A 27,853-nucleotide genomic window follows, 5' to 3' on the forward strand; every position below is an offset into this window, starting at 1 on the left:
ACAAATTAAGACTACTAGCATCAGTTGGCTGAACCTCTGTTGAATTAGGTCAGTCACTTTAGAGGGGTGAATATTTATACTGTCACTTATTACATTAATTTGTAGAAATCTGTTTTCAGTTTTGGTTCTTGGTCAAAAAAGCCAAAACATATCAACCAGGATTGATTTATGAAATCATAATAAGGGTAAACATCCAAGGGGCTGAATTCTTTTATAGGCACTGTAAAATTTTTTGTGTAAATGATGAAAACAGCCACACAGCTTTCAACAAGAAAACGTTTATTACTGCAAAGACAAGTCACAAATTTTAAGAAAACAACACTAAGAAGCTAGCCTGAGCTGAGATCTGAAATATTCAGAAAAACCAAACTACATGTGTCTTTAATAGTTTCTATATTCATCAATACGACACACTAAATGATATCGTCTTTATAAATATAAAAGTCCCCCAATTGTCCTTGTTTTTTTATGTAAAATACACAATACAAATCACCCAACACGCATTGGTTTGCTCGCCAAATCGAGAAGAAAAAACTGAATGGCACACAAAAAGAAAGTCACATGAAATCTGTGTGAATATATATTATATCAGATACTACACATTAAACAAAAAAAGAGGAAAAGGAAATCACAAAAGCACTTTAGCCGAACATATCTGATAAAATTTTCACCAAAAGAACAAATCAAATAATTAGGACACAAATAAATATACCTTTTTCAGTTTTGATATATACATATTTTTGTCTAGGGTGAATTAAAAAAAAAAAAATCCCCAAATGCCACTGCCAAATGCTTGTGCTTGCATTAGAGCGTGCTACAGCTGGCCACGACTCACTACACTGTCAAATGGCACTTGAAAATCACATCCAAAATACAAATCTCAAACAGGTCACAGCATTCAGGAAATATTTGACAAAAGAAATCACGATCATGAGAAAACAAGTCAAAAGAGAGCTTTCTTTTTTTTTTTTCTTTTTTTTTTTTACTTACAGCAACTCTCCTTGTTCATTAACCAGTTCTGTACAATAAAAAGCCGTTCGCAGGTAATCTATGATGTGTAAACTAAATAAGAGTGAATGCTTTGTGGTGTCACATCCAGTAAATAAAGAGTCCAGTCTAAAAACAGGTCTAAATGCTTCCTTGGCGGCAGCACGTCAGCCTCGATCTGTAGCCCACCAGAGACCCAACAGTCACCCAGGCCACCTGCTCTGGCCGGGGTGAAATTAAAGGCACTGGAGTCTGCTATGGGTCAGTGAAGCTGCCATTGTGTTCATGTGGAGAGGCATATTTGAGCTTTTTTTCACTCCTGTAACAAGTAACGGAAAGTTTTTTTTTTTTCCTGGTTGGAAACGGGCTCTTTTGCAAACAGCTGTAACAAAAACGATCTTACAGAAATAAAGTACAATTGTGTTGGCAGCATTAACATCAGTTCAGTGTTTCCAGGCAGCCTTTGAGATGCAGAAAGCTAAATCACTGTCTGGCACATCAAGTCTATAGAAAGAAGAAAGAAAAGAGAAGGGAACAAAAAGTTTCTAGCAGCACATGGGAGGCGTGCACGACCAGAAAGCACTTATGATCCTAAAGCACACAAAGGAAACATTTCATAAGCCATTTTCCACTCAGGCACAAAATTATACAACTTTACATCTACAAGTTTGTAGTTCATTATGTGACAAGAGAGCTGAGATTCACAAAAGAAAAGTTAAAGATGCCATGAGCAAAATCATTCCATACCCGTACACACTCTCCAGATTTGAACACAAATTAAAATGTTAACAGCCATTTCACTTTTTACAACTCAAGTCTTTAAAAAATGCAGCAATGGGAATGCAATATCTCAGTAGTTCATATACAAACAGCTTTATGTGCAGCTCTGGAGAAAGCAGAAAGGATGATGATTCAATATTTATCAACCAGTTTCATTACCGTCTCTGCACTCAGGTTGACAGTTTAACACCAGGAGGCAGGGAGCGATCTATCATCCCAGTTCATTGTGGTTACACACTCTTGTAAACAAAAACGCCTCAGGCCTTCAACTTGCAGCTACTTCAAGTTCAATGACCTTTCCATGCACACTTTTCCAACCATCCTCCAGCAGCACAATAAGAAAGCCAGGTTTGTGTGATTCCTTAGATCTGGTAAAAGCTAGACATGATCAGACAAGTACCGCTAAAGCCTGTCCACTTAAAGTGTTTATAGAACTTGATTGAAACAAACTCAAGGAAAGTTAGTTAAGATTGTCAAAATGTTCGATACATTTTGACACCATGGTTTGAACAGTACATTCTCTACTTTATTTTTCATGAACACAAGTGTCAAAGTTTTAAAAAACATGACAGGCCAAGACAGGTGCCCAAAGCAGGACTGAAAACTCCTCCATACAGTCTAAATTGCAAAAATATGTCGGTAACCAAAACGTTGCCAATGCTTATGTGCAGTAGACAATGTGCAGGAGTTCACTCATGATAATTAAAACAAGAAATTACCCGATATTTGGTGCCTCGAATGTATACGTTTAGTTGCTGTGGTGTCGAAACAGGTATCAATATGATTTCATTCTATTTGTATCTTATTTTGGATCAAAAACTAGCATCACTGCAGCACTATTCTTATTGGGAAAAGCTGCAAGCAAACTCCTGTACAGATTTAAAAAAAGGATGCACAATGTTGGATTTTTGCCTGTATTTACAAATTAATTTTTGCCAGTGCCCATTTATAAATGTAGAACATTAAAGTCCCTGTAAAGTGATAAAAAAATATGTATTTTTAAGGTTTGTTGTATGACAGGCCACTGTGTTATGAAACGCCGGGCCAAATTTAAGTCATGAAAATGTCTCTAAGTTTATGAAATAAGGTTTCAAAATGAGGCAATAATATCTGCTCTAGGGTGGTGTGGGTGTTTTGGTTGAATGAGCTGAAGCCATGCCCACTCACAAGAAATCCTCTCAAAATTTAAGCACTCCAAGTATATCTAATATCTCATTTTTTGCCTTGTGTGAAGTTATGCATCTCTCCTGTTAATGAGCCATCTTTGTTGTCAAGTTGCTAATGAAAACAATCCATTTCCTAATGTTGCACGTCAAAATAAAAGTCTTTTATAATGATTAGCATTGGAGGCCTATATTGTGACAGTCTTGGCAGAAATAGGCCATGTCTATTAACAGATACTTTCCTATACTTTAGCATTGCGATGCTAACAGACATAAGGGATTGAATGGTTTCTGCTTTGAGAGAGACAAAGCCACAGCCTGCTTTTTTTTTTAATTATCAAGGACAAAGGACAAGTGAAATATGGATTTAAACACATCTTCAACAGGTAAGATGTTTGTTCCTGCTGCATCTGGTTTAAGTGAAACATAGACAGGCACTCCAGCAATTAGCCTGCCACCTGACCTTACAGGGAACTATGGTCAAAGCGCAGCTGCCTGGCTCGGTGCTAGAGCAGAGACAAAGAATTTAGGGATTCAATTTAAAGTTTTCTGGTACAAATCTCTCTGTTGTAATACTTTTAATGACCTTCAGGCTACTGTGGCTGATAGATTTGGGAAATTTATTGACACCAGCTAATAACATACTGTACTGAGATGAACTGCTGGTTGATTTTGTATTGTTTTAGCATTAGGGGGGTGGGGTACTTCCCCATAGCAGCTGATGACGTTGTTGGCTGCTATATACCTGCCCAAATCAAACCAAGCCAAGAAAGAGGTGAAAAACTTTGTAACGGTCTGAAGCCAAAATTCAGTCACACATAGATCTCAATGTTTTCACTTTCAAAGCAACCTTATTCCAACATTCTAGTGTGTTAATTTCACTTTACAAGGATTTAAACTACATAACTTAAGACCCAATTTAAATTCAAGCATTAACAAAGAAACAGACTTGCGTCCTTAGAAACCACTTGAGTTTAAGGTATGAGGGTGAACAAAGAAAAAAACTTTAGCTGAAACAGGTCTGTTGGTTTTGCCTAAGACTCCACAAACTTATTCATACATGCGGCCAATATTTACAGCTGATATAACAGTTGTGTATATGTGGAAACTTTAATATCTGCAGATTCTGATATTTAACTTTTTAAGCTTATATCTGCCGATATCAATATCATGATATCATGCATCCCTAGTTTAAATTGCACAAATATGTTGGCAACATCCATCCTTTATTATCTGTATCAGTGGTTCTCAACTGGCCGTGCATGAGGACCCACCTCCATCTCCTTGGGGAAACCGCAACACCAATTCTTCAAAATGTTCAACCATTTAAATGTTTTTAATGACACGTTACAGTTTTGACCCTAGCGGGAGAAGGTATGCATACTATATTCTACTAAATTTTTTACAAAGACAGCATGGAAATTTGGTAATTTTTCAAGGAATTTCCAAGTTATCTTTGGAAAACCAGCTTTGTTATCCAGGAAAAGGAGAGTTGAAATCTTAAGAAAATCAATGATATATAAGGCTTTATTTATTTGTGGCTGTTGCCACCTGACATTTGTAACCAAATTAAACAGGTAAATGCTTTAACAAATGTTGTTACTTTCATTCTTTTTAGAAGGTGGACATGTATGTCTTCAAAATAAACCTATGTAGTCTGGAAAGTGTAGCAGCTCACCCAAGCAAAACATTAATTTATCATTTTTTAATATGTGATACCTCATTTACCTAATTAGAAACATTTAAGAGCTTTAAATGATTTTATTAATTTCATACAGTGACACTTTTTTCAGCTGCACCACCTGACATTTGCCGCTAATTTCAAATAAACAGACAAATACTCTGATACATATTGTTACTTTTGCTATATTAAAAAGTAGAAACATATTTTTAAAATCAAGATTATTATGATGAAATACATTTTTAGCAGTTTTATGTTGGCTGTACAATACTGACATGTGAGGTGTTACCGCCCAACTATTTCAAAATAAAATACCAATAGTAACGGCTGTGCCACCCTGACATTTAAGAACTTGCACATTCCAGGACGAAAGTTTGTTGATGATTTTACTAACTTGAAAATTAAAAATTTTAAACATTTGATTGCATTAATGCCAAAGTATTCTAATTTTAATTTCTCACAATTAAAAATTTCAATAGTGTCAGTAATCTTGTTATTTACTCAGATACTCACACCACCTGACATTTTTAGGGTTGGAGATGCATAAATATGAAATTAATTATATTATTCAAATATATTGAAAATGTATTCAAGCAAAGTAGGTTTCACAGAACAAACAGATATAAGCAATTAACTGATTTTTTTTTTCTTTTTCAAAAGAAAATAATAGACTGGACACAAAAATATGCATGTCATGTCATTGATCCATGTCCACTTATGGCATTCATACATTATAAACATCTTTGGCCACAAAAATGTGGCACTTTTCAGACCTAATCCACCAGTTGAGAACCACTGATCTATATTGTTTTTCCTATTTGGAGATGATCCCAGCTCTTTGGGTGAGCAGAAGGGAGACGGGGACATTGTGGACAGCTCAACAGCCAGCCACAAGCCAGACAAACTAGCCACGTTCACATTCGCATCTACGGACAATTTAGAGTCACCGGGTCACCTGACAACCATGTTTTTGGTCTGTGGGAAGAAAGCTGGGGTATCTGGAGAGAACTCATGGATGCACAGGGGGCTAACATGTAAAGACCTTGTCAAAGTCAGGATCCTTCGTGCTATAAGGCAACAGCTCAAACCACTGCTTGCAACACATTTGTCCAAAGCAGCAGTTTACTTGCAGTTTTCGATCATTTAAACAAAGAGGTCTTCATGTTGGCGGTTTAGAATTCTATATTTGTTTTCATTATATCAAAATAGGTGTTGATATTGGTTAATTTTTACTTGTATCATGTAAGTTTAGATTTCTAGTATATTGAAAAGCCTTGTGTGGATACAGCAAATAAGAGTGCAAACCTTCTTTCAATCAGCCAACTTCCCAGTGTATGACTTAGAATGAAAAAACGAGAAAAATCTAGTCCTCCTGTCCAGTAGGTCTGCACACTGCAGTGTATTAACTCACAATTCACTATCAGTACCCATAATAACATGATAAAATGGGTGAAAATCTAAACCAAAACACAATAAATATCAATAAATTAACATTTCTGCACAGAAACAGCAAATCATTTAAACAAGCATGAAAAAAGAATAACATTTTTTTAGTAACAAAATATTCCTGTTTAGAGGATTAATCTCAGTTTTCTCCACGACATAGAAGGCTCGAACAATTCAAGTATAGATGTAGTCGAATGAATGAAGTTAGTCCCAATGCCTTCCCGGTTTCACAGTCTAACATGAACTAATTACAGAGGAGCTACCAAAGGAAATACATCAACAATCCGTTCAAACACATAAAAAGCAACAAATATATGTAGTGTATCATCATTATATATACTATACATATATATATTTATATTTATATATATCTGAATCTCTTTGAATATCACAAAATATCTACTTTTGGTCCACTGTACAAAGATGGTCTTTAAACAGGGAACTAAAAGGATGAAAGCATTTGATGGGCTAAAAACTGAATTGAAAATGTGTCAGAGGTGAGAGAAAAACCATCCAGCTTTTCTCTGTTGTGTTGAGATTTGTGCAGTACAGTGGTGTGTGTGAGAGTGTGTGTGAGTGTGTGTGCAATAAGGTTTGGTGACTGTGCTGCACGCGTCAAAGGGCTGGCACCACTGGTTTGAGGTAGGGTGACTGATGGATGTGTTCCAACACATACAGGCAAACACGCAGACACACGTACGCACGCACGCAGGTTTATATACACATGTACATTAAAAAAAGACAGTGCAGACTTATGCAATCGTACGCACACACTCGATAACGAAGGCTAATGTGAGAATAGGCCTCAGTAGGGCAGAGTGAGGGCAGGAGCAAGGCTAAAAAACATGATTCACATAAGCTTAGTAGAGCTGATCCAGAGAGAACAACAGGTGTGGGTCTGTGCCTGCATCCCGTGGTCTCGACACTGATGAGCCCGCCCAAATCCAGCCACGAGTCTCCAGAAAGCCAAAAATGTGTGACTGGGACGATGCAGAGGGGGCTGTGGGCTCTGTGCAGCACACAGTCGGGACTAAAAGGACAGCTGCATTGTAAGGATAAGGCACTATGATTAAGCCGAGGTACATTAAATCCCTGACATTCCTTCTGCTCTGCGACATGGCACTGTGGGACAGGAAACAGCACGCGGGTGGCCCAAATGGCTCACTCTCAGCTTCCTCTACGTGGTTTGTTTTTGGTCCTTCTTGAACTCAAGAGATTTTAAGACAGAAACTGCAAAAAATAAAGGAAAACACGTCTACTAAGTTGTTTTAAGGTGAAAGCTGGTCATGTAAACTGCACTACGGAGCATTATCAACAAACGAAGGCAAGCGTTATGCACAAAGTGCATAGAAAAGCTAACATTGAGGAAGTGGTTTGTACAGCCAGTCTTCTCAATCTCATTTCTATTTACACAAGCAGCAGCACAGATTTTTTAGGGTTACTTTTTCTGTGGCTAACATCTAAAAGTGGTCATCAGTGGGTGGCTGCCATTTCTTCTTCAAACTGAACAGACAAAAATTTCCCATGATCATTTTTTTCTACATCCAAAGAAAGTCATCCCTTTGTTTTATAGCTACATACATTACTCAAAATATTCTCTTTAGCCAAATCAGCAGGTGGAATCCAAATCAGACATAAATTAAAAGGAAATTGAAACAAACACAATGATAGCACCATGGGAAATACCAATTAAAAAAGTACAACAAAACTATTTACAAGAGGCAAAGGTGTTGAATAATTGATGACACTGCTCCGCTGGGACTAGTGACGTGGATTTGAGCTCTGAGACATCAGTAGGTTAAAGGAGTCTAACTATCCTTTAAAATAGAATCTGTCTTTACAGACAGACAGAGGCATTAAGTCAGGCAGGAAACAATTACCAGGCTAGCTTAGTCCTTCTCCTCCAGCTGCTGTATCGTGAGAGAGCACAGACTGATGGGATGGCCGCACATCCAGAATCTAAGCAGTCAGACACAAATAGCACACTGTGGCCAGAGTATCATCATGTCAGCACTCCCTCATAGACCGAGCATAGCGAGGAGAGGAGAGCGTGTCCACACAAGTGCAGACAGACACAATGCATGATAAAGACAGAAACATCCAGACTTACAGATAGAGAGATATGTGGAGAGAGAGAGAGAGAGAGAGAGAGAGAGAGAGAGAGAGAGAGAGACGGCACAAACAGGACAGAGCCTGTGTTAGCTTCAGACCCTCAAACCGAGGCGTAGGTGTTTCCTGTGGCGCTGCAGTGGCGGATGGTGGGAGTACCAGCAGAGGGGGTGAGGATGTGTTCGCTGTGGTCCTGAGGGGGCTGAGGCAACGAGTGGAGGACGCTTGGCTGGACGACTCCGACCACGGGGTGTGACCCATCCTCTAAAGCCCCGACCTGGATCACCTGGATGACCTCGTGCTCTGACTTCTCTCGCTTGGCAAGAGGTTCGCCGGTCTCCTCCGTGTCCTCTTCTAGGTCGCTGTCCATCCCGCTTGTTTCTTCTAGACAGGAGAAAGACATTTGCAGAACCCAAAGCTGAATATAAGTTCTGCTTACAACAGATAATCATCAAAATGATACCACTGAATCTGTAAATGACTTTTTCTGTGGGATGTGATGTGAAATGATTTGATTTGTTACTGTGAAGTCAACAGAGGTGGAAAAATGCAAGAGATTTGTACTCTAGTAAAAGTACAGTTACTCTGGTTAGAACTTAAGTAGAAGTAAAAGTACTGATTTCAAAATGTACTAAAAAAAGTACAAATACCCCCAAAGAACTAATCAATTACAGTAATTTGAGTAAATGTAATTAGTTACTTTCCACTCCTGGATACTATGAGTCTCAAATGATCCATTGTGTAGCCAGCCTAAGTTGAAAATACATTAATAATTGCTCACAAGACCCCAAAAGGGTCACCAGTGGGTTCCTTTGTTATTAGATACAGATTACATTCTCATGCATGTTAGATTTTGCCACATACCTTTATCAATGTTAGTGAGAGAGAGGGTGTTGAGGCTGTCAAACTGAAACAGAGATGCACATCTTCATCAGTCAGGTTTTCGGAGGTTCAGATAGATAATAAATTAAAAAAAGAAAACTAATCAGAAACGATTTCACATCTGATAAGAAGATTTCACAGCAGTACCTCCCCCATGACACCAATGGGTGTCTCTCCGGTAGCCTGGGCCACCCGATGCTCCACCAGGTAAAACATGTACTCGTCATATAAGAGGCGAATCAGATGGAAGGATCCGAAGCTGGCAGCACTGCGCAGTGTCAGGTCCCTGATCACCATAGAACTGTGCACACATGAAAATAAAAAGCCAGGTACTTTTCTCTATGCAACAATGCTGCTCACCACTGATTATTTCAGCACATCTGTTTTAATACAGACCTGTAGAAGGACCATTTGAGCAGGAACTGTCGAGCTGCCCTGGGGAAACTGGGCCGATGCTCGTAAGGCTTGAGCACCTGAGTGACCACGTTGTCCAGCCAGGCGGCCCACTGCTCCAAAGAGCTCTGCTGCTGCAGTGTGGCTTTGAAGTCTTGCTCCAGATGCTGAACCACTCCCTCCTCACACTGGCACACCCACGATGCCTGCTCCTGTGTGGCAGCACAGAGAAAAAGACTTGGTTTACATTTACACAAACTGGGGAACAAAACGAAATTTATGTGACTGACAGAGAGGAAATAGTTTAAGTCCCTGTAAAGAGATGAGAAAAATCCATATTTTAGGTTAGTTATATGACGGGCCAAATTTTAGTCATGAAAAACACCTCTAAGTTTATAAAATTAAGCTTCAAAATTATGAAAATTAGGTAGTAAAATCTGCTCTAGGATGGTGTGGGCTTTGGTTGAATGAGCAGAAGCCACGACCTCTCAGGAGAAATACAATCCTTTCAAATAAAAAAAATGCTACAACCTGACTGGAGGAATCATCTGTCTGCTCTACTAAATCATAAGCTCTCTGTGTCAGGCACCAGAGAAACAATCACTTTTATGTCACGACAGACAGACAGTTTAGAGCTCAAAAGTCTCAGTTTCATTTTCTCATCCTGAATTTAACACTTCAGGAATTTCTTATATCTCATTTTTTGAATTGTGTGAAATTATGTTTCTCCCATTTATGAGATGTCTGAGTTGTTGAATTGCTGCTGAAAAGCCACCATTTCCTGATGTTGCTCTTCAAAATAAAAGTCTTCAATGATGATAAGCATTGGACAATTTTATTATGACAGTCTAGGCAGGAATACAATGTTACAATGTCATTTAGCAAACCTGGGACGGGTGTTCCTGGGACCTTGCTGAAGGGCCCACACTGGACACTTGTGCTCTGACTGGGATTTGAACCCCTAATCTCCCATACCACAGCCAACAATGTAAACCCCTGAGCTTTCCAGCCGCCTAATGTCTATCAGGGGAACCTTCACTAAACTTTAGCATCGCAACGATAACAGACAGGAGGGACTGAACTGTTGCTGCTTGGAGAGAGACAGTCACAGCCCACTTCTCTCAGTCATCCAGGACTTAAGTGAAATATGGCTAAAACAATCCTTCAGCAGGTAAGCTGCATTTGGTCCAAGTGAAAAATAGACAAGCACTCCAGCACTTAGCCTGACCCCTTACCTTACAGTGACCCACAGCCAGAGTGCAGCTGCCTGGCTCTGTACCAGAGCAGAGAGACAGAAGTTGGGGATTAAACTGAATGTTTTCTGGTACAAATCTCTTTGTTATGATACTTTTAATGAACCATAGCCTACCATGGCTGATAGATTTGGGAAATTTACCTCACAATGAACAAAATCAAAACATTTAGCTGGCTGTTAATTTTCAATTAAGGACACTGGCTTACAACAGACTGTACTGAAGTGAACTGCTCCGTGATTTTATATCCCTGTAGCATTAGGGTGCGGGGTTATTCCCCATAGCAGCTGATGACGTCTTGGGCAGCTATATTTGACCTGCCCAAATAAAAAAAAGCCAGGAAAGAGGTAGAAATGTTCTAATTGTCTAAATCCAAAATTCATTCACTCATAGAGCTGTTTTAATGCTTACAGCAATCTTATTCCAACATATCTAGTGTGTTAAGGCACAAACTTGGGATTTCAGTGCACACATGTAACAAAAACCATTTCTCACCTGTACGTTGGCAAAGTCAACACGGTTGAGATCACTCAGCATCTGGTTGATCTGTGACGTGTTCTGCAACACGGCGCGTGCCGCCTGAGCCAGGTGGTTCAGAGATGTGTATCTGCGTAGTGTTTGCGCAAAGGCACTAACAGCAGCAATCTGAGAGAAGAGTGGACACAAGAGCCCAGCTGTTATGAACCAGAAGTAAAAATACCTTTCAAAATAAAACTGCAAAAATGTTTCTCCTGTTTGTAAATAGTAACATGTTCTCATCTTTTGTAAGTTCTTAATAAATGTTGACCTTGGTCTGGATCATTCTCTGTGGAATGGCATTCATGGCATTATTGAGCCAACCTTCCAGGCTTTTGGCAAAGTTGCGAATGGCTTGAGTCAAGGCACCTGAAAAACACAACAAAAGTAAATAACCCCAGTATCTAGAAGCACTGTAAACAAAAGTGGGTTTTGTGTAAGTGAAGCTCACTGGGAATGGGTCTCAGGACATCAGGAATAAGGATCTCCACAAGGGCCTGGTACATTAGATGGTCACAGGTGCTCATCCATTTGAGTACAGCTTCATTTCTGCACAGCACCAGTAGCTGTGAGCGAGGGAGCCGGGCTTCAATCTCACTGACACTGCTAAAGAGAGAAGAAGGTGCCTTTATGAAATCATCAAATCCTGGTTGGTAATATTTCTCTCAAGCTAACTGACCCACTTTATCTGAGACAAAAGCTTTTTAACCTCACCTGTTTTCTGTTATTGTGGCGCCCTCTACAGAGTCAGGAGGGGAATAGCGCCAGAATGTCTGCCACAGCTTCTCAATTAGACTGAACTGGAGGTTGACAACCACATCCAGGATAGCCTGAAACAAAAACAGTGTAAACAAAATCAGTAAAGAAGACATGTTCCTTTTCAATTCCAAGATTATGTCCCTACAAGTGTCAGGAAAGAGAGGAAATGTCTGTTTAACTTGTTCTACCTTTGAGTGAGCTGAGACTTTAATCATTAGAAGAAGGCAATAAGTAGGGGTCAGCACCTGTAGGCGTCCTGATCTGTAGTTTGTCAGACATTAGTGAAGCTTTGATTGAAAACTTCACAAGATGAAGAGAAAAATCTGTTCCAAAATGCCAGCAGCTGGCATTTACAAAGCTCTGTCACAATATGCACACATGACCTTTCCTGAAGTTTCCTCACTCTGATTCCAACCAAACTTTAAATACACGTCCTTTTCTCAACCTCAAAACTTTACCTCAGTAATTTTGGCATTACTGACCTTTTCTCATTAAAGAAAGCTTAAATAAGATTAAACTAGTAAGCTGATGTCATAATAAATACTGGACGACTGAATTATCTGTATGAGATGGATTACCTGGTGAAAATGAGAACCTAAATAAAGAAAAGGTTTAATGGATGGAAATGTGGCTTTGCCGGGGAACTCAATAGATGGCTTTATATTCAAATGCCTGCAGCCATATTGATAATGATGATATAAATCAATAAATGCTACACTACTGTAAAAGGGTTGGATCTTTTTTCTTTGAACTCTAGGGGTTTTACAAGATCTTGTGCCAAGAGATCTCGCAAGATTGAAACGCCACAAGATTTCTCGTCAATGTGAAAACTGTCTTGAGAGATCAACACTGCACAGACACCAGGAGCTGTTGTGACAGGAAACAATATCAAACTGGGAATTACAAAGTTAACCAAGATGCCCCTGACACTTTAAAATCATTGGGGAGGAAGCTAGTGAAGAAGAAGAGCTGATCTGTAACTTGTTCGGATCACTGCTCACACCTCCTCCTCCTCTGCATGGGACCCTCAAGATCAATTAATGCTGCTGGTGAATACCTGCAGAGTCTCAGTGAGGAGAATACATGGTTCATTTAGTTCATGTTTGTGCACAGGAGAGGATTTTCAACCCCATCCCATCCTGCTCCCATAGAAATAATTCCATTCTGTCCCAATCCAATCCTAACCTTTCAAAGCAGATGGATATGCCTGTTTCCGTGTTTCTCACTGGTGAATCCATCTTGCAAAGCTCCCAACTGAACAGTTTGGGCCCAGTTAGAAAGTGACAGGACCAATCAGCGACAGAGGGCAGTACTTTCTTGCGCAGCAGAGTTGTGACGTAAGCAAGCAGCTAGAAGAGGCTGGTGCAATTATGGTAGAAGACATTAGCGTGGGTGCTGCTAAAGCGTAAGTTTTATAAGAACTTTAACAACATTTCTTTGTTAAAAAAAGAACAAAGAACAGCAGTGAGTTGTTTTTCTGTTCAAAAACGACAAAAGTCAAGTACTGACATGTCTACAGTCACCATGGTTCGTGTTATGCATTTCTCTTTGGATTTACTCCTCAGTGGGGATGCACCTCGGTAGCTTCCCCATCACGTGTTTTAGTGTACTGATATAATAGACAGAACATTCTTTCAATCACCCTCTGAGTTGTTTTTTTAAAGGCTCTGCCCTTTCCAAACACTGTCCATGAGAGGTTTACCAGATAAAGTTTGAAACAAATCCATCTGGCGTGTCAGGTTAATCAAATCCCAAACTAAAGAAAGAAAAAAAAAAAACAAAAAACAAAAAACGTCCAATGAGGGGCTGACACACAGACAGGTAGGTTATGTACCGGCAGCCCTGCAGTAAATGCCCTTGTTATGTGGTTAACCATACATGCAAAAAAGAATGGTCAGAAACTGAAGATTGGATAGACGTGTCTTATTAAATGTGCCTTCAAAAATTTAAGACTTCTCACTGGTAAAAATAAAACTTAAAGATTTTTTAAGGCTTTAAATTTCAAATGTCCAATCTCAGACTTTTCAAGACTTTTCAAGGATCTGCAGGAATCCTACTTTGAGTTCTGAATATATCCATCCCCTGCTCTCATTATGAATTTAATTAACTTTGATCTAACCTCACAGTGCTCTCTGTAAAGGGACTGGAGAGCTTTCACATCCTCGGCGCTGATGTTCTCTGTATTGCTCTGTCCCAGGTCCAGCTCCACAAAGTCAGGGAGTGCCCGCGATGCATCTGTTTGGCAGAGAAAAATATCACATCTAATTCTTTGGAATGCTCTGAAAACATTCTGTTTAGTTTGACAGGGATCCGGATAACAAGAGAGGCAGCTGACCCAGGAACTGCTGGTGGTGTTGGCTCTGTGCGATGACCGTTTGCTCTGCTGCACCAGGATGGGGTTGACCTCCACCTGAGTAATTCTCCCCAGAGCAGCTGTCAAACTTCTGCACCGGCTTGAACCTGGAAATGCATAACTTACTTTAGCAAGGATAAAAAAGAAACCCATGTCAAAGCAGGTGTTGCACATCTGGACGCATACCTCTGTTTCTGCTGTACAGGCTGCTGTCTGAGGGCCATGTACTGCATGTCTTCTTGGAGTCTGTTTAGAGGGGAGTCTGGTTTCACTCGTATACCATAGTAATGGTATTTGGAGTTCCCTCTGCAGGATAAAAACCATAAGTGAGCTCACATTAGAGAAGAAGGACAACAAAAAGAATAGCAAGACAAGCATGATACTGTTACATAACAAGCTGAAACTCCAAAACAAACTTTCTTTGCTTTAAAAACAGGAAATCTAAATAAAGATAGCTAACCTTGTCCCGAGGCGTCTTGTACGAAGTCCCATGAAGATGGAGCGGATGAGTTTGCCAAAAGAGGCTGCATTTACAGGGTCCAGTTTTTGCTCCTGGCAGTGGCGCAGGTAATGATTGTAGAGGGTGGATCGTGGTAGACTTACGCCCTCTGCTGTCTCGTAGTTGTCCAACAGCCACTGGAGCTACAAGAGAATACAGGTGTTTTTATCTTTACCCAGGAGATTCACTCACACACACACAGTGGTAGTCTGGCAAGACTTCAGGGTGACAGTCTAGTCTTGATGCTGCAGCATCACACCTCTGCAGAAGCATGCCTATGGCAGCAAGGGAATTCAAAGAAAAAGACTATGAAACGGAAGCAACAGGAACAGCAAACTAAGCATGGAAATTAAATGTAAACGACAGAAGCAGAAAAGCAAGAGAGTAGCTCAAGCAAAAGTAGTGGTAAAGCAAGGGAAAGCAGTCTTTAAAAGCAACTTACATGGCTGTTGAGCAGCGAGCTTCTCTGACTGGATAAACCTTCAGATTTTTGGAGTGTCTCAATCGCCATTTCAATCTGATAAACCATGAAGCACAGGACAACAAAATGTAAGAGGGGGAAATCAAAACAAAAGCAAGGGAAAATAGAGTTGACACTAGTAGCCACTAGCAAACGATAAAAAAGAGTCTAGAAAGCGTCCTACAGCAAGCACCGCTAAACCCAAGCAGAGCAGAATGACCCATCTTTTTAGGAAAATGTTGGATTATAAGCAGGAGACTCATTTAATCAGTCATGTAAGGCTGGCAGACAAACAACACTTCAATATTCCACCAGCACAGATTCATTTATAACAGCTGTAGAAGGCCAGACTCTGCTGCAGAAACAGAGGATAGGAGCACTGTGCAAAGATGATTCTGACTTTTCTGTACTATTACTCTTCTTTTTTGTATTAACTTTTTTTTTATCTTCTCAAGAGCATTACTTTGACTAGACAATTAGCTGCACACTCTGGGAATTTCTTGATAAGACTAATAAAGTATTGCTCTTTTTCCTAACTTTCTCATTTCTACTTCTTTAAAAGAAGATTCTAAGACTCTTTTTTCATCACCAACAAGGATGGATAACAGAGTAGGAAACAAAGCCCTGTATTAGCTGAACATTAAATATTAATGATACAATGAGAACAGTGCTGGCAGAGGTTTGAACCCTACAGAGGTTCAGGCTCCACCTACACAGTGCATACAATAGCAAAGGATTACCATGACAGACAGAGAAAACATAAACGATCCTGGAGGAAGTGCAGACAAAACTGTGTCTTTATCATGGAAATATTGAGGATTAAGTATGAGAGGAATGGATCCTTTAACCTTACAGGAAGAGTCTCACAAAGTCAGATGAGCACTTACGGTAGCTGGGGAAGCTCGAGCGGTTTGGGTGGCAGGGTGGGGTCCAGCGTTGTCCATGATGTAAGCCCCAGGACTGCTGCTGATGACCTGACCCCCCGCTAGGTTCATGTTCATTCCCCCGCTGCCCCCTTCTCCGTTGTTGGTCATGCCATGAGATGTCACCACAGTGGACACTTGTGACGAGCTGCCCTGTGTGTCGAAGTAGCTCCCTCCGCTGTTCTGGCTGTACAGCTGCGGCTCTGAGTATGAGTAGGTTCTTCTGTTCAGAAGGGAAGTAAAAATTAAAGAACAGAAAACGTAAGAAAAAAGGTTTCAGAAACAGCCTTTAAACATGCTTTATTAAAAAGGTACCAAAGTACAAAGAGGGTGAACATTTGCTGAAACGTCAAATTTATATATAAGGTATGGAAAAAGTCAATAGAAGACATTCATCATCCAGCACAATGAACTGATTGAACAGGTGACATATTTTTATTCCTTTTAACTCTCATTTATCCTCCCTGCTAAAAAAAACCTGGGATAAAATGTAAAATTCAGATATGTTTTTCTGTATTTTACAACTGGCAGAACTAATGAATTAACAATACGGCTAACTGATTACATGATAATCCTCTACCAATAATCAAATGTACTGGCTAATTAACAGCACTTAAATTGATATTTGAATAAATCCATATTTATAGTCTTTGACAGCTGATAAAAGGGACATATGGGGATCGATAATACTCAATTCGGAGGTGCCATTTTTAAACACTGACAAAAACTCCTGAACTCTATATTGTTACTGACATATTTGTTGAATCACACAACATTCTAGTCCAACTGACCCTCATTACAAACAGTTTTTAAACGTTGATGTATTGATGACAATCTGGAGCTGTTGAGTTCATTGATAACCAGAAAAAAACTGTTCATGTGGTCATAATAAATCACAGTAAAAGCTAGACATCAGGGCAAGTTTATGCCCCCAAACTAAAAAAATAATTATTTTAAATAAAATTTTTAGATAGCTAACTCCTGGACACCCGAACTAGGGTGGAATCCCCAGTCTAGTGATCCATATGACTCCCGGGTTTAGGAAATGTATGCATTTATAGCTGGTGAGTATCCATTACCCCTGGGTAGTAATAAGACATGCTCAGTGCCACAGAAGCATTGAAGAAGTCACGTCCGGTGTTACTGAAGTGAAGCCGAAGGAGATTCTCTCCAGTCAGCGAGTTGCAATATGTTTACATATTCTCTGTGCAAGTTTTCTCATGGTTTTACAAATACATACAAGACCACACTGGCATGTTAACGAATAGGTGATATGAGCAGACAACTGTGGCATCATATGTTTTGAAGGAAACTTTTTTCTGCGAGAGGATAAAAAAAGACATTCACACTGTACACAATTTTCACACCAACAGTTATTATTTGATAGCTTTTCAGCCTGCAACGCCTAAATTACAGGTGCCAGAGACTGGGGACCCCCACCTGGAGGTGGTTGAAGCATAGGAGAAGTTGTGTGTAGACTTACGCTTTAGGTTTGTTTTTTCTAAATTAATTTGATTTGAGCACAAGTCTCCCAAAATTACCATGTTATTATTACACATTTAACTAATTTTAAGTATATATTCCTATAAAAACAGGAAAAATATACTTTTTAAATTGTTTAAAAAAATTCTTTTCTAGGGGAGGTATCTGGTGACCCCCTTTCAGTGTCCTGTGACCCCCAAGGGGGCCTGGGGCCCCACGCTGAGGACTTAAAGGAGTTTGTTTCAGAGTGTTTTTAATGTTTTTTTTACCCACAAAAGTGGGTCTTGAAAACCTGGGACAGTTCAGGCTCTGATTTCAGTATGCCAGTGTTTCATGAATATCAACTTTACAAAATGACTTTGAAGAGAATGTCTGGTTTGCTTTTTGTATGCTGTTGTGTGCCATTGTTATAAAAAATTATCAAAGAATTTGTTTTATATCTGTTTAAATAAAGTCTACCTAGACCAAGGACATTGTGTTATTATCCTCGGATGATTTTGAGATGATATGGCAAAAATAATCAGAATAAGAATGAAGTTTATTGCAAAGTAAGAAGAAATCTGCTCTAGTGTTTTTTGTGCAAAAAAGTACATAAAGTAGAGACTAAAAATCTGCAAAACTCTCAAGGACCTAAATAAGATTAAATAAATAGTTAAATAAATAAATAAATAAAAATTAAAAAAAGGAAAATATAAAACCTGCATTAGCTGCAGTAAAACAATGATCATATCAAAGGCTTAAATATAGATAGATTTGAAACAGGTTTTTTTTCCATGTGATCTCTGTGACCTCTTACTTTTACTGTATTGAACCAGTGACTTGTTTATTAGTCCAGCGGCTGCATGCATACGTGATTATTCTTTAAGTACTTTCAGAGACTCCTTATGGCTGCTTCCACCAGTAGCTGAGGTTTGTGTTCATACATGCACTGATGGGTGTGTATTTGTGCAATTACAGTCGGACAAACTCAGACTGGGCTTGTTATTGGTATGTAACCCCATTCCTCAGTCCCAGGGGACCCTGGCACAGCATCAGCACTTATGAGACAAGCCCACTTCTGAACATGTTCAGGTGACTGAGCACAATCAAAAACACAAACCCCTCAGGAAAGCAAACAACGCACACAAAAACGGACAGTCTCTCACTAACATCATGTGCTTGTGACATGAATGATGGTGTGAAGAGATTTAAGAGGAGAAGGAGCAGGCTGCAGAGACGCAGCACTAGTGTTTGTGAAGTGGTGTAGGAGCAGAGCTAGGTGACAGACTGACTCACATGTTGCCGTTGGTGTAGACGCTGCTGTTTTCCTCCACATACTGCACCTGTGCTGGGTAAACATGCTGAACCTGTTGAACAGTCTGGGCCTGGCAGGACAAATTGCAAGGGTTGCATATTAACAATTTAATCAAATAAAGTCACATATTGCAACGATAGACACACATATTGAGGGTGCACAGACAAGCTGGCTGTACCTGTTGCTGGACAGGCACCTGTTGGGTGGAGCCGGTAGGCTGGACAGGCACGGTGGTCTGAAGAGGGACAGTGGAGGTGGAGTCTGCGCCTGCTTCTGGGGTCTGCATGGCGCCTATACAGGACAGCAAAAACAGTGTCTGATCACTGAAAACAGCAAAAAACACTCTTGAACTACTGGTCTAACTGATGGAACACGGATTCACCAGTTAGACCAGTAACTTTGACATCATATAAAGGCTGAACAACATGGAAAAACAGATAATTCAATATTTTTTCTTTGTGTGACGTATTAAGCCTTAAAAACACTTAAATCCAGATTAATAAGCTCAATATTTTATCAAGTCTCTTTTTATCTTAAACTGGAACATTAAAGAAAAAAATGTGATGTGCATTAATGTTGTGATAAAGATATGAGTGTGACAAATAAACTATTACTACAGAATCTGTATTAGCTTTAGCTGCTTGCAACATGTGTTTTTAAACAGAATAAATCCAAGAAGCATCTTTTTTTCACAACTAAATCAGCACCAATTGATCTCAGGTAGCAGATACAGTGCCTCTTTCATATTTTCTTGCCCTCCTGCCTTCTTATTTTTTTGCATATTTGTCACATCTAAATGTTTCCTATCATCACACAAACTTTATTACTGAACAAAGATAACTGAGTAAATACAAAATGCCATTTTAAATGATGATTTCATGTACTCTTGGAGTAATTTTGGTAAGGTGGTTACTCCTGGGAAGGCTTGCCACTGTTCCAAGTTTTCTCCATCTGTGGATAATTTTACCAGAGTGCATTTAATTGTACTTGTAATTGTAATTTTACCAGAGTGTATCAAAATGGTCTGACACCAGGGCATTTATTCAACAGTTAGCATGTGCATATGCTGTGGAAAAGCACTGATTGTTTTCATGAATCCTCTGATTTAATACTTGGGTGGATCACTCAATTACATTTATAAATTACAATAAAAAAATGTATATAATCAGCATTTGCTCATGCAAGCGACATCCACTAGCACCCCTCCTGCAAAAATGCACTGGTTGAGGTGCAACGTCCCATGATAAATATGAAGCATTGTATGCTGTTGTTTCAACTTTGTTTTGTAGCTTCTAGCTGCTTGTTTTGTTCTGTAGTCTGGCACTCAAGAATGGCTACAGTATGCTACCTCAGTCTTTTCCAAACTTTTTTCTGGTCACCTATTTTTTACTAGGTACAAGTCAATGTGACCCAACAACTTTGTTTTCTGTACATTTTTTTCTGTATTGCTTAATGCAATGACCTGGTGCTTTCTGTCTTGCAAGCCTGGAAGAAGCCACTTCACCTCCGTCACACAGGCTTTCTTTGCAAACCTCCTGCAACCCAACCATGGGTACTAATCCAGACTTTGGGAATGAGTGTGCTACCTCATCAAAAATGTGCCCGCTCACGCAGCACACCTGCCATGATTACAGAATAACAATGAGACATTTCAAAGCTGAGTGGTGTTTTTTGTGCATTTTTAAACAGTGTACTATTGATGAATACTGAAAACTTAGAATGAGGCAGAGTTGGATGGCCATCCCTACCACCCAAGTACAGTGCCATTCTGTGGGAAAAACTCATCATATTGTGACAAAGAAAGTGTAGTTAATTGTGCAGCCTTACATGAGACTAATGAAAATCAAACAATGTTGATACTAGTCATGGTAGACCAGCAACAAAAGTCCTAAGGACTGAATAATTCTGTGACTTCTTTTAGTAGAAATGACAGGCAACCTTCTGTACACTGTCTTAATGGCACAAAACATTACCAGTATTAGAGTTTTTGCGCAATTTTGATTTTCTAGTCACCTTTCTTGTGAAACTGATGTAGTTTTGGAACCTTTAGACACTATAATTCATTAGAAAAAAAGAGAAAGAATTGTTTAATAAAGTAGCATATAAAAAGTATGAAAACATTGAACATTTTGACAACTGTAGACATTTATGGAGCTTCTAAGTTAATAAGTTATTGTAAAATCAACCAATGCAAGCCTTTTGTCTTAGAAGTCACAAACAAAGTTTCTGAACGTTTATCTACTTTATATGGCAAGCTGTAAATGTCATAGAATCTATGACGTTAACTTCCACAAACTTGAGTAAAAGCCTTATACTAACATTTGTCTAGAGCACACAGCCTTTAAAAACATATCTATCATATTACATGACAAAACATTTGCATAGAGGAAAATAAATCTAATAACTTCCCACATGATTTGGTTAGCCAGAGATATAGAATACGCTAAACTAACTAATCAATGTCTAATAGAACACACAAGGTTCTGAGCGACCACACATCTTTGTCTCTTTTACCCAAATCAGTGCTACCAGAGCTGCATGAGAGAAACTCTACCCGAGCACTTGTTTCTGTACTCAGTGTACCGAGAGCCTCATGCATCAGCGACACATGGTCTTGTCACCATGTTCACAGCCATAAAACAAGTTAATATTTAACAAACTCCAAATAGATTCTGCTTCTCCTTGTTTGGTCAGTGCTCACTTTCGCAGGTTTAATGTTACTTGAGATTGAAGATCAGTCCTGGGAGGCTACTTTTATGTACACATACAAAGCAGATCTGCTCTTTAATCAAGGCTAACGTGAACAGTTTTGAAGTGTGAAAAGCAACTGAACCTGTGTTTGTGAGTTCAGAATAGTACAGGCATCACACATCCTTTTTAAGGAAAGGCCGCCTCTTTACCCATCACAGTTTCCATGAACAAGCCTCTCTTGGTTAATTAAACTGGGTCTCCAAACAGCTTCAAATCTCTCCAGGGAGTGCCTGCCCCTTCCCTTTATCTTCACTATCACACCGGCCTGTTTCTTGGGATGAAGGGTGTCACTTTATTCTTCAACAGATGAATAAACTTCAGGCTGTGAGCTGAGTCAGGCTTTCCTGGTGTGCTGAGAGTTTGAGAAAAATAAACATTGTCTTTAAAATCACTATTTATGAACATAGAGCTTCCTTCAGCGTTCACATGATCATTTTCCACACTCTAAGGAGGGGTTGTGTGTGTGCATTATTATTTACATTCTGCAATTTTATCAACACAGTCATATAACTTAAAAAATCAACAATGCTGACTTGACTGCAAGTATGGTAAAGATGCTATCATCATGAGCTTCATCATGAGCTGAATGCATGCTACCAAACTGACAGAAATGTCAAACCGTGGCCTCCAGCTCGCTAAATCTCACTTTTAAAAAAGAGGCCTCATGTGGCGAGGAGAATTCAGACTTATATTCCACTGTGTGTTTTGAAGTACGTGGCCCCAACTGAGCCCACCAAATCGAGGGGGGAAAACAAAAAACAAAACTGCATCACAACACAGTGTTGTTGCCTCACCCCAACCCCCCCTTCATACACATGAACACACCTCCTGCCTCACCATTCAGGCACTCCCTTGTGGCCCACTTAAATACTGTGCTCCACTGAGCAAGTGCAAGCCCTACAAAGACACAGAGGAACAAAAGCCACCAAGGAGGGCAACATTTGCCCTGCGTTTGCTCCCCTCGATTCCTCTCGCTGACATACAAATATTCAAGGGGTTCACGTAGGAAAAAAATAAATGGAAGCATGAAATGCCTTTAATAATCATGGATGACAAAGGCAGACTGATGTACCACCCAAAAATAGAGGGTTTGTGAAATTATTGAATGTAATACATTGATATTTGAGTAGTGAAGCTGTAAAAAAATTCAGATCTTCACCATATTTCTAACCTAAAGCCTTCTGCATGAGTGTTTTCCATGCAGAAACATTACTAAATATGTATTTAGAAGGTGTGCTGGAGTTTGTGTGCAATTTTGATGACTGAAAATAAGAAATGATCCTATATCAGGTGCCAAAACAGGTATGGATATCCTCTGATTTGTACTTGAGCCTTATGAAATTACTGTGAAACCCAGAATACTCATACTATGAATGCAAACCAAAGCATGACAGGCGCACAATAACGAGCTACTAAAGCGGGAAAACAGGTGGAAGGAGGTGTTATTAGGAGGCTGAAGTGGGGGAAGGTATGCTAGCGCTGTGTTTGTTTAGGAGCTGTGTTCTCAGTTAATAAGAAAAAGTGGGGGGTGACATGAATTCTTAAAAGGCTCCGTCTTTATTTTTAAATGATTCCAAAAGCATTGCATCAACAAACACCTGGAGTAAAGTGCAAAATGATAAATAAGTGAATAAAATAAAAGTTGAAGAAATCTCAACAGAAAGCCTGGAAGCAGAAATGCCAAATGTGTGGATCACTCTCCCAGCGTTATGACGCATGCTTGACTCGAGATGCACCCTTCTCGTCGCTCTTGCAGATAAGGATTTGCAAAGGAAAAACAAGGACATTTAGGGTTTCCACTTTCATCAACAATATACATTATTTCTGGCAGGCAGGAGCAAATAACAAACCCAACATGCTGGATTCTGCTAAGCCATGAAAATGGATGACTGAATAATTGAATTAATCAGCCCCTCTTTAAGTGATTGGAAATGTAACAGGATCCAGGCAGCAGGTGGCATGGTACTATTTCTGCTCTGCCGGACTACAGGTAAGAGGTAACATGATCTGATAACTAGCAGTTGTCAACATCCTGTTTTGTGTCTGTGTTGGGCCTAACTTGGGGTGACGTGCAATAACATCCATAAATGTGCACCGTTTAGGGCTTCACTTTAACTATGACCCTATCCTGTCACGAAACACGAGCATTAATACATGAAAATTTACTGATCCACTGTTCATAGCCAGCATGCCTTTAAAAAGGGAAAAATATCTAAGAGATGATGATGGAAAAACAAATTACTCAACATGCACATAGGCCAAGGTGGTCTCACTGCTAACTAGAGCTGCACCTGTCCTCCACTAACCTCTTTGTGCACAAACACACACGCATAAGCACACACCTGTTGCTTCCCTAACAACAAATCAGAGGTCACAGCTGCACAGAAAACCCAATGGACCTAAGAATAATTGTGATGCAACATTAGGAAACCAAGAATCTGCTTATGCACACTCCCTGGACTGAAATAGTGCTAAAATGCTTTAAAAGGGGTGTAGGTTGTAATGGGAATATGACATGCTTGATATTTAATATAGCATGTTATTATCCAAAGAAGTGACAAATCAGGCAACAATCATCAGTTTGTTAGCTAACGACTAAACTAGAGATGAGCCAGATCTGATCCAACATCAGTATTGGGCCCAAATTTAACGTTACTTTTCTATCAGATATTGCACTGATGGTGCTTTAATAGCAGTGTGCTTTGAGCCAGACAACTCAGTCTGTGCCCAGTCTCCTCCTATTTCCCTCAGACACCAAAGTACAGTCAGATAACAACATAAACCTCACCTTTTTGTGTCTGTGTGATTAATGTGTCTGTAATAACAGCAACCCAAAGCGAGCACACTCTGTCAGCCTGTCCATGGCTTTAATACGAGCTGCAGTGACTTGTATTACAACAACTTAAATGACTGTTAAAAAGGTGTTTTAACTTGTGATTTCCTCATTTTAAGTCCATAAAAGCTGTAAAGAGTGACAACAAGGCTGACTGCTGAAAGTCAAATCAGTGATAAACAGTTCTCAAAAAAAGTCTGTAGATGTTGTTTTCCTTGAGTACTTTTATTGTGAATACCCACATCAGGAAACGTAGTGCTTTTTTAAGTAGCAGTTTGCTTTTTTTGTCAGTCTTTGGTTTAAAAAATGAACGTGTTGCTTTCTGCTGCAGGACTCCCTAGATATATCCTGTTTAGTTGAATCATTGGTTGTTTTTTAACTCAATGAAGATGTTTTTCAGATAATCATTTCTGCACATTTCCTTTAAATATAGTATTAAACCTTTATTCTAAATATTCAGTTTGCTACAGTAGCCTTGTGATGCTGTTGGTACTTTACAGTTGCTGCTGTTTTTACTATTTGAAGCCAGTATAAACTCTACGTAAATTTATTGGGAACAATGTTTAATGCATTTTAATGTACTTTTGGTCTTTGAATGATAAACGCTGTTCAAGATTTACTGGAGATTTATGTAAACTTACACACGATACCACCTAAACAGCAAGAATAACTGTTAGAATTAGGCCTGTCGAGAGACTACTATTTTGAATTGTGATTTATCTCTTACATTCTCATGTATTGTTCCCTTTGAATCGTATTTTAAAATTCCACTATTTTTCATACAGCACTGTTTCTTTGTGTCTCTTTGGATATTTCTACAGCCTTAAACTAAGGGTAACCAATTTCCTGTTTGGACACACCTGCTTTTAAAAGTAGATCCAAGATTTAACATGAACTATCGCAGAAAAAGGAGCTTGTTATGGAAATAAGGGGACAGTAAAAAGGTAAATGTGTGTTAACACAAAGTTCAGTAGACTTCTTACTTGTCCATTGAGCTGTCTGTGAGTTTTTATAGTGAAATGAAACATTAAGGAGCAGTGGTGGACTTTTATTATATCACTTTGGATGCAGGAGGATGCTGTCATGGCTCAACAGACTATGAGATTAATCATGAAAAAAAGGTGCACGAACTGTGGACCAAGGTTATAATAGTTTTATTATTTTTCATTAGTTTTTACTTTTTGTTTTAAAATTCAGTTTAGGTTTGATTAGTATTTACCGCTGGTTTCTTCAGTTTTTATTTTGCAAAAGATGCTGCATTTTAGTTTTGTCTTTATTAGTTTTAATGTTGGCTTATTCAGCAATGAGCGAAACTTGACAGGGGCGAGACACAAAAGGGTCAGAAAAAATAAACATCATGCAATTGTTAAAACAGACATTCATCGGGCTACTCTACACTTTTCATTTTATTTATTCAAATCTGATGTTAGAATACAACTCAAGTCCTACAATAACCATTGTGTGAAGTCTTCAATCAAATCAGGCCATCTTACTCTGCAGACTTTGGTGTAAATGGCAGTCTGTATGCTGCTGTCAAAGACTAAAAGTATGGAGCTTTTTGTCTCTACTTTTATTCTATTTTTGTTTGTTTGTAAGCACACAATACAGTTTATTTTGTGTATTTTTCTAAAGTTTTTATTTAGTTTTGATATTTACATTTTAGCTTTAGTTCTTTAGGTAGTTTTAGTTTACTATAATAACCTTGTTGTGGATCTTGATTAATCGTGACTTACTCAACTAATCTTGACAACCCTAGTTAAGATAAAAATCTAAATTAAAGTCAGGTAATGGTATGTCCCAGAACCGGATCAGGACTGGAAAAAAAGTGGATCGGTGCATCTCTAGACTTTACAGTCTCCTCCAACACAGTGACTAGCTATGTATTCACTCCTTTTTATGTTTTTTAGCCATGAAAATACGTGTGCATATTTATCTATTATGTGATCATTAAGCCGGTAATCAATATATTGAGTTAACCTGTTATGGCAGTACGGGTGGCTAAATCTTGACGTTACCAGACTAGTTGCAGAATGAGCAAAGCAGAAAACCAAACGGTTCTCAAAACGTTTCATTTTTGGGTATATTAGTAAAAAAACAGCAGGTTCTTTCTCTCAATGCTGGCCCCAGAAAACTTCGTCTTCAGAGATAGCTTATCAAAGCCCTCCGAAGCCACAAAGAGGGCAGATGGAGAGCTAGCGAAGCTATCTTGCTCCCTAAGACAAAAGGGAAAGTAATGGCTTAGCTATTGTCAATAGCAGTTTGTATGTGAAATCTAGCAGGAAGCACTTTCCCTCCTTGTGTCGTTATGCACTTATTTTTTACTACAGACGTGATTTTAACCCCTAGACACAGAAACGTGCTGTATCACCGCAACATTAGCTTAAAAAGAGGGATACCAACAGGCATTGTAAGAAGGCAACGCTGGCGTTAGCAACCTAGCAACAACAGACACCTGCTCCTACTCCAGCTGACCAGCTAGCATCAGTGACTAGCCCCAGACCGATGCTACCACTCTGCATGGTAAGTTTAGATACATATGTTTCACAGTACAACACGTTTTCTGCTAAAGTGGCCATGTTTGGGTCAGTTTTAGCCACAAGGCACTCCGTGAGGGGGCATAGCTAGCCTCGGCTAACGAGCAGGACCTCTCTCAGCTGTGGGTATCTACAGGCAACGTTAGCAATCAAGCTACCACGTCACAAAGAAACACCCTCGCTAGCAAACTACCCCAGCTATTCACCGAGGCTTCATTCAGCTGCACACAAAACCTGAAGCACAGCAATAACATCTCCTTGTTGAAATTATCCTCAAAAGCGAGAGCTGAGTCGGATAAGGGCTAAAAAACAGTAATAAATGTGTCCAAACCTGAGCCGTGGACTGGTTGATGAGATGAGGATGGTGGAGGAGGTGGTAATGATGGAGCGAGAGGTTGTTGTTGGTGGGTTACAGTCGCCAGGACTACGGTGACTATGGCGCTGCCTCACTGGGCAACAGTTGCTATAAAACTCAACGGGAGCGCGCAACCTTAGCAGGCAGGTGGGAGGAGATTAAATCGCACTTCAGACATCTGAAGGGAAATAAGATCACACCCAAATTCAAACAATATGCATCAATGAAGATGGAGAACATATTCAAGGCTGGAGTTTTTATATCTTATCTGATGTATTTTGGGACTTTTACACATCAGGATGTTGAAATAAAGTCCGTTTTTTCTGAAGGTGTGCAGATTCCGCAAATTTCCAAGACGCTGATGGTTTTATTTCCTCTCACCTGATGAATTCAGGTGTTA

The 27,853-nt window shown here is 39.4% G+C and overlaps 1 protein-coding gene across 4 annotated transcripts; it reads right to left on the reverse strand.

The window, feature by feature from the left end:
* Nucleotides 1-283: 283 nt before the first annotated feature.
* rfx3 (regulatory factor X, 3 (influences HLA class II expression)) lies at nt 284-27,542 on the reverse strand. Of its 4 annotated transcripts, none has more exons than XM_041810928.1 (17): nt 27,430-27,542; nt 19,159-19,271; nt 18,962-19,050; nt 16,169-16,424; nt 15,264-15,338; nt 14,783-14,964; nt 14,509-14,628; nt 14,305-14,429; nt 14,089-14,204; nt 11,925-12,040; nt 11,662-11,816; nt 11,482-11,579; nt 11,190-11,339; nt 9,445-9,653; nt 9,196-9,349; nt 9,031-9,073; nt 284-8,550 (listed from the first exon to the last, which is right to left on the reverse strand). In XM_041810928.1, exons 2-17 carry the CDS (start codon nt 19,264-19,266, stop codon nt 8,270-8,272), a joined length of 2,277 nt encoding a protein of 758 aa, XP_041666862.1. In that variant the 5' UTR covers nt 19,267-19,271; nt 27,430-27,542; the 3' UTR covers nt 284-8,269. The 4 variants fall into 4 exon arrangements, with proteins under 4 accessions (XP_041666862.1, XP_041666861.1, XP_041666860.1 ...); XM_041810927.1 differs by having other exon boundaries at nt 11,662-11,813; nt 16,169-16,427; XM_041810926.1 differs by having other exon boundaries at nt 16,169-16,427.
* Nucleotides 27,543-27,853: the final 311 nt, after the last annotated feature.

Source organism: Cheilinus undulatus, linkage group 17 (assembly GCF_018320785.1).
Source record: "Cheilinus undulatus linkage group 17, ASM1832078v1, whole genome shotgun sequence".
Classification (NCBI taxonomy): Eukaryota; Metazoa; Chordata; class Actinopteri; order Labriformes; family Labridae; genus Cheilinus; species Cheilinus undulatus.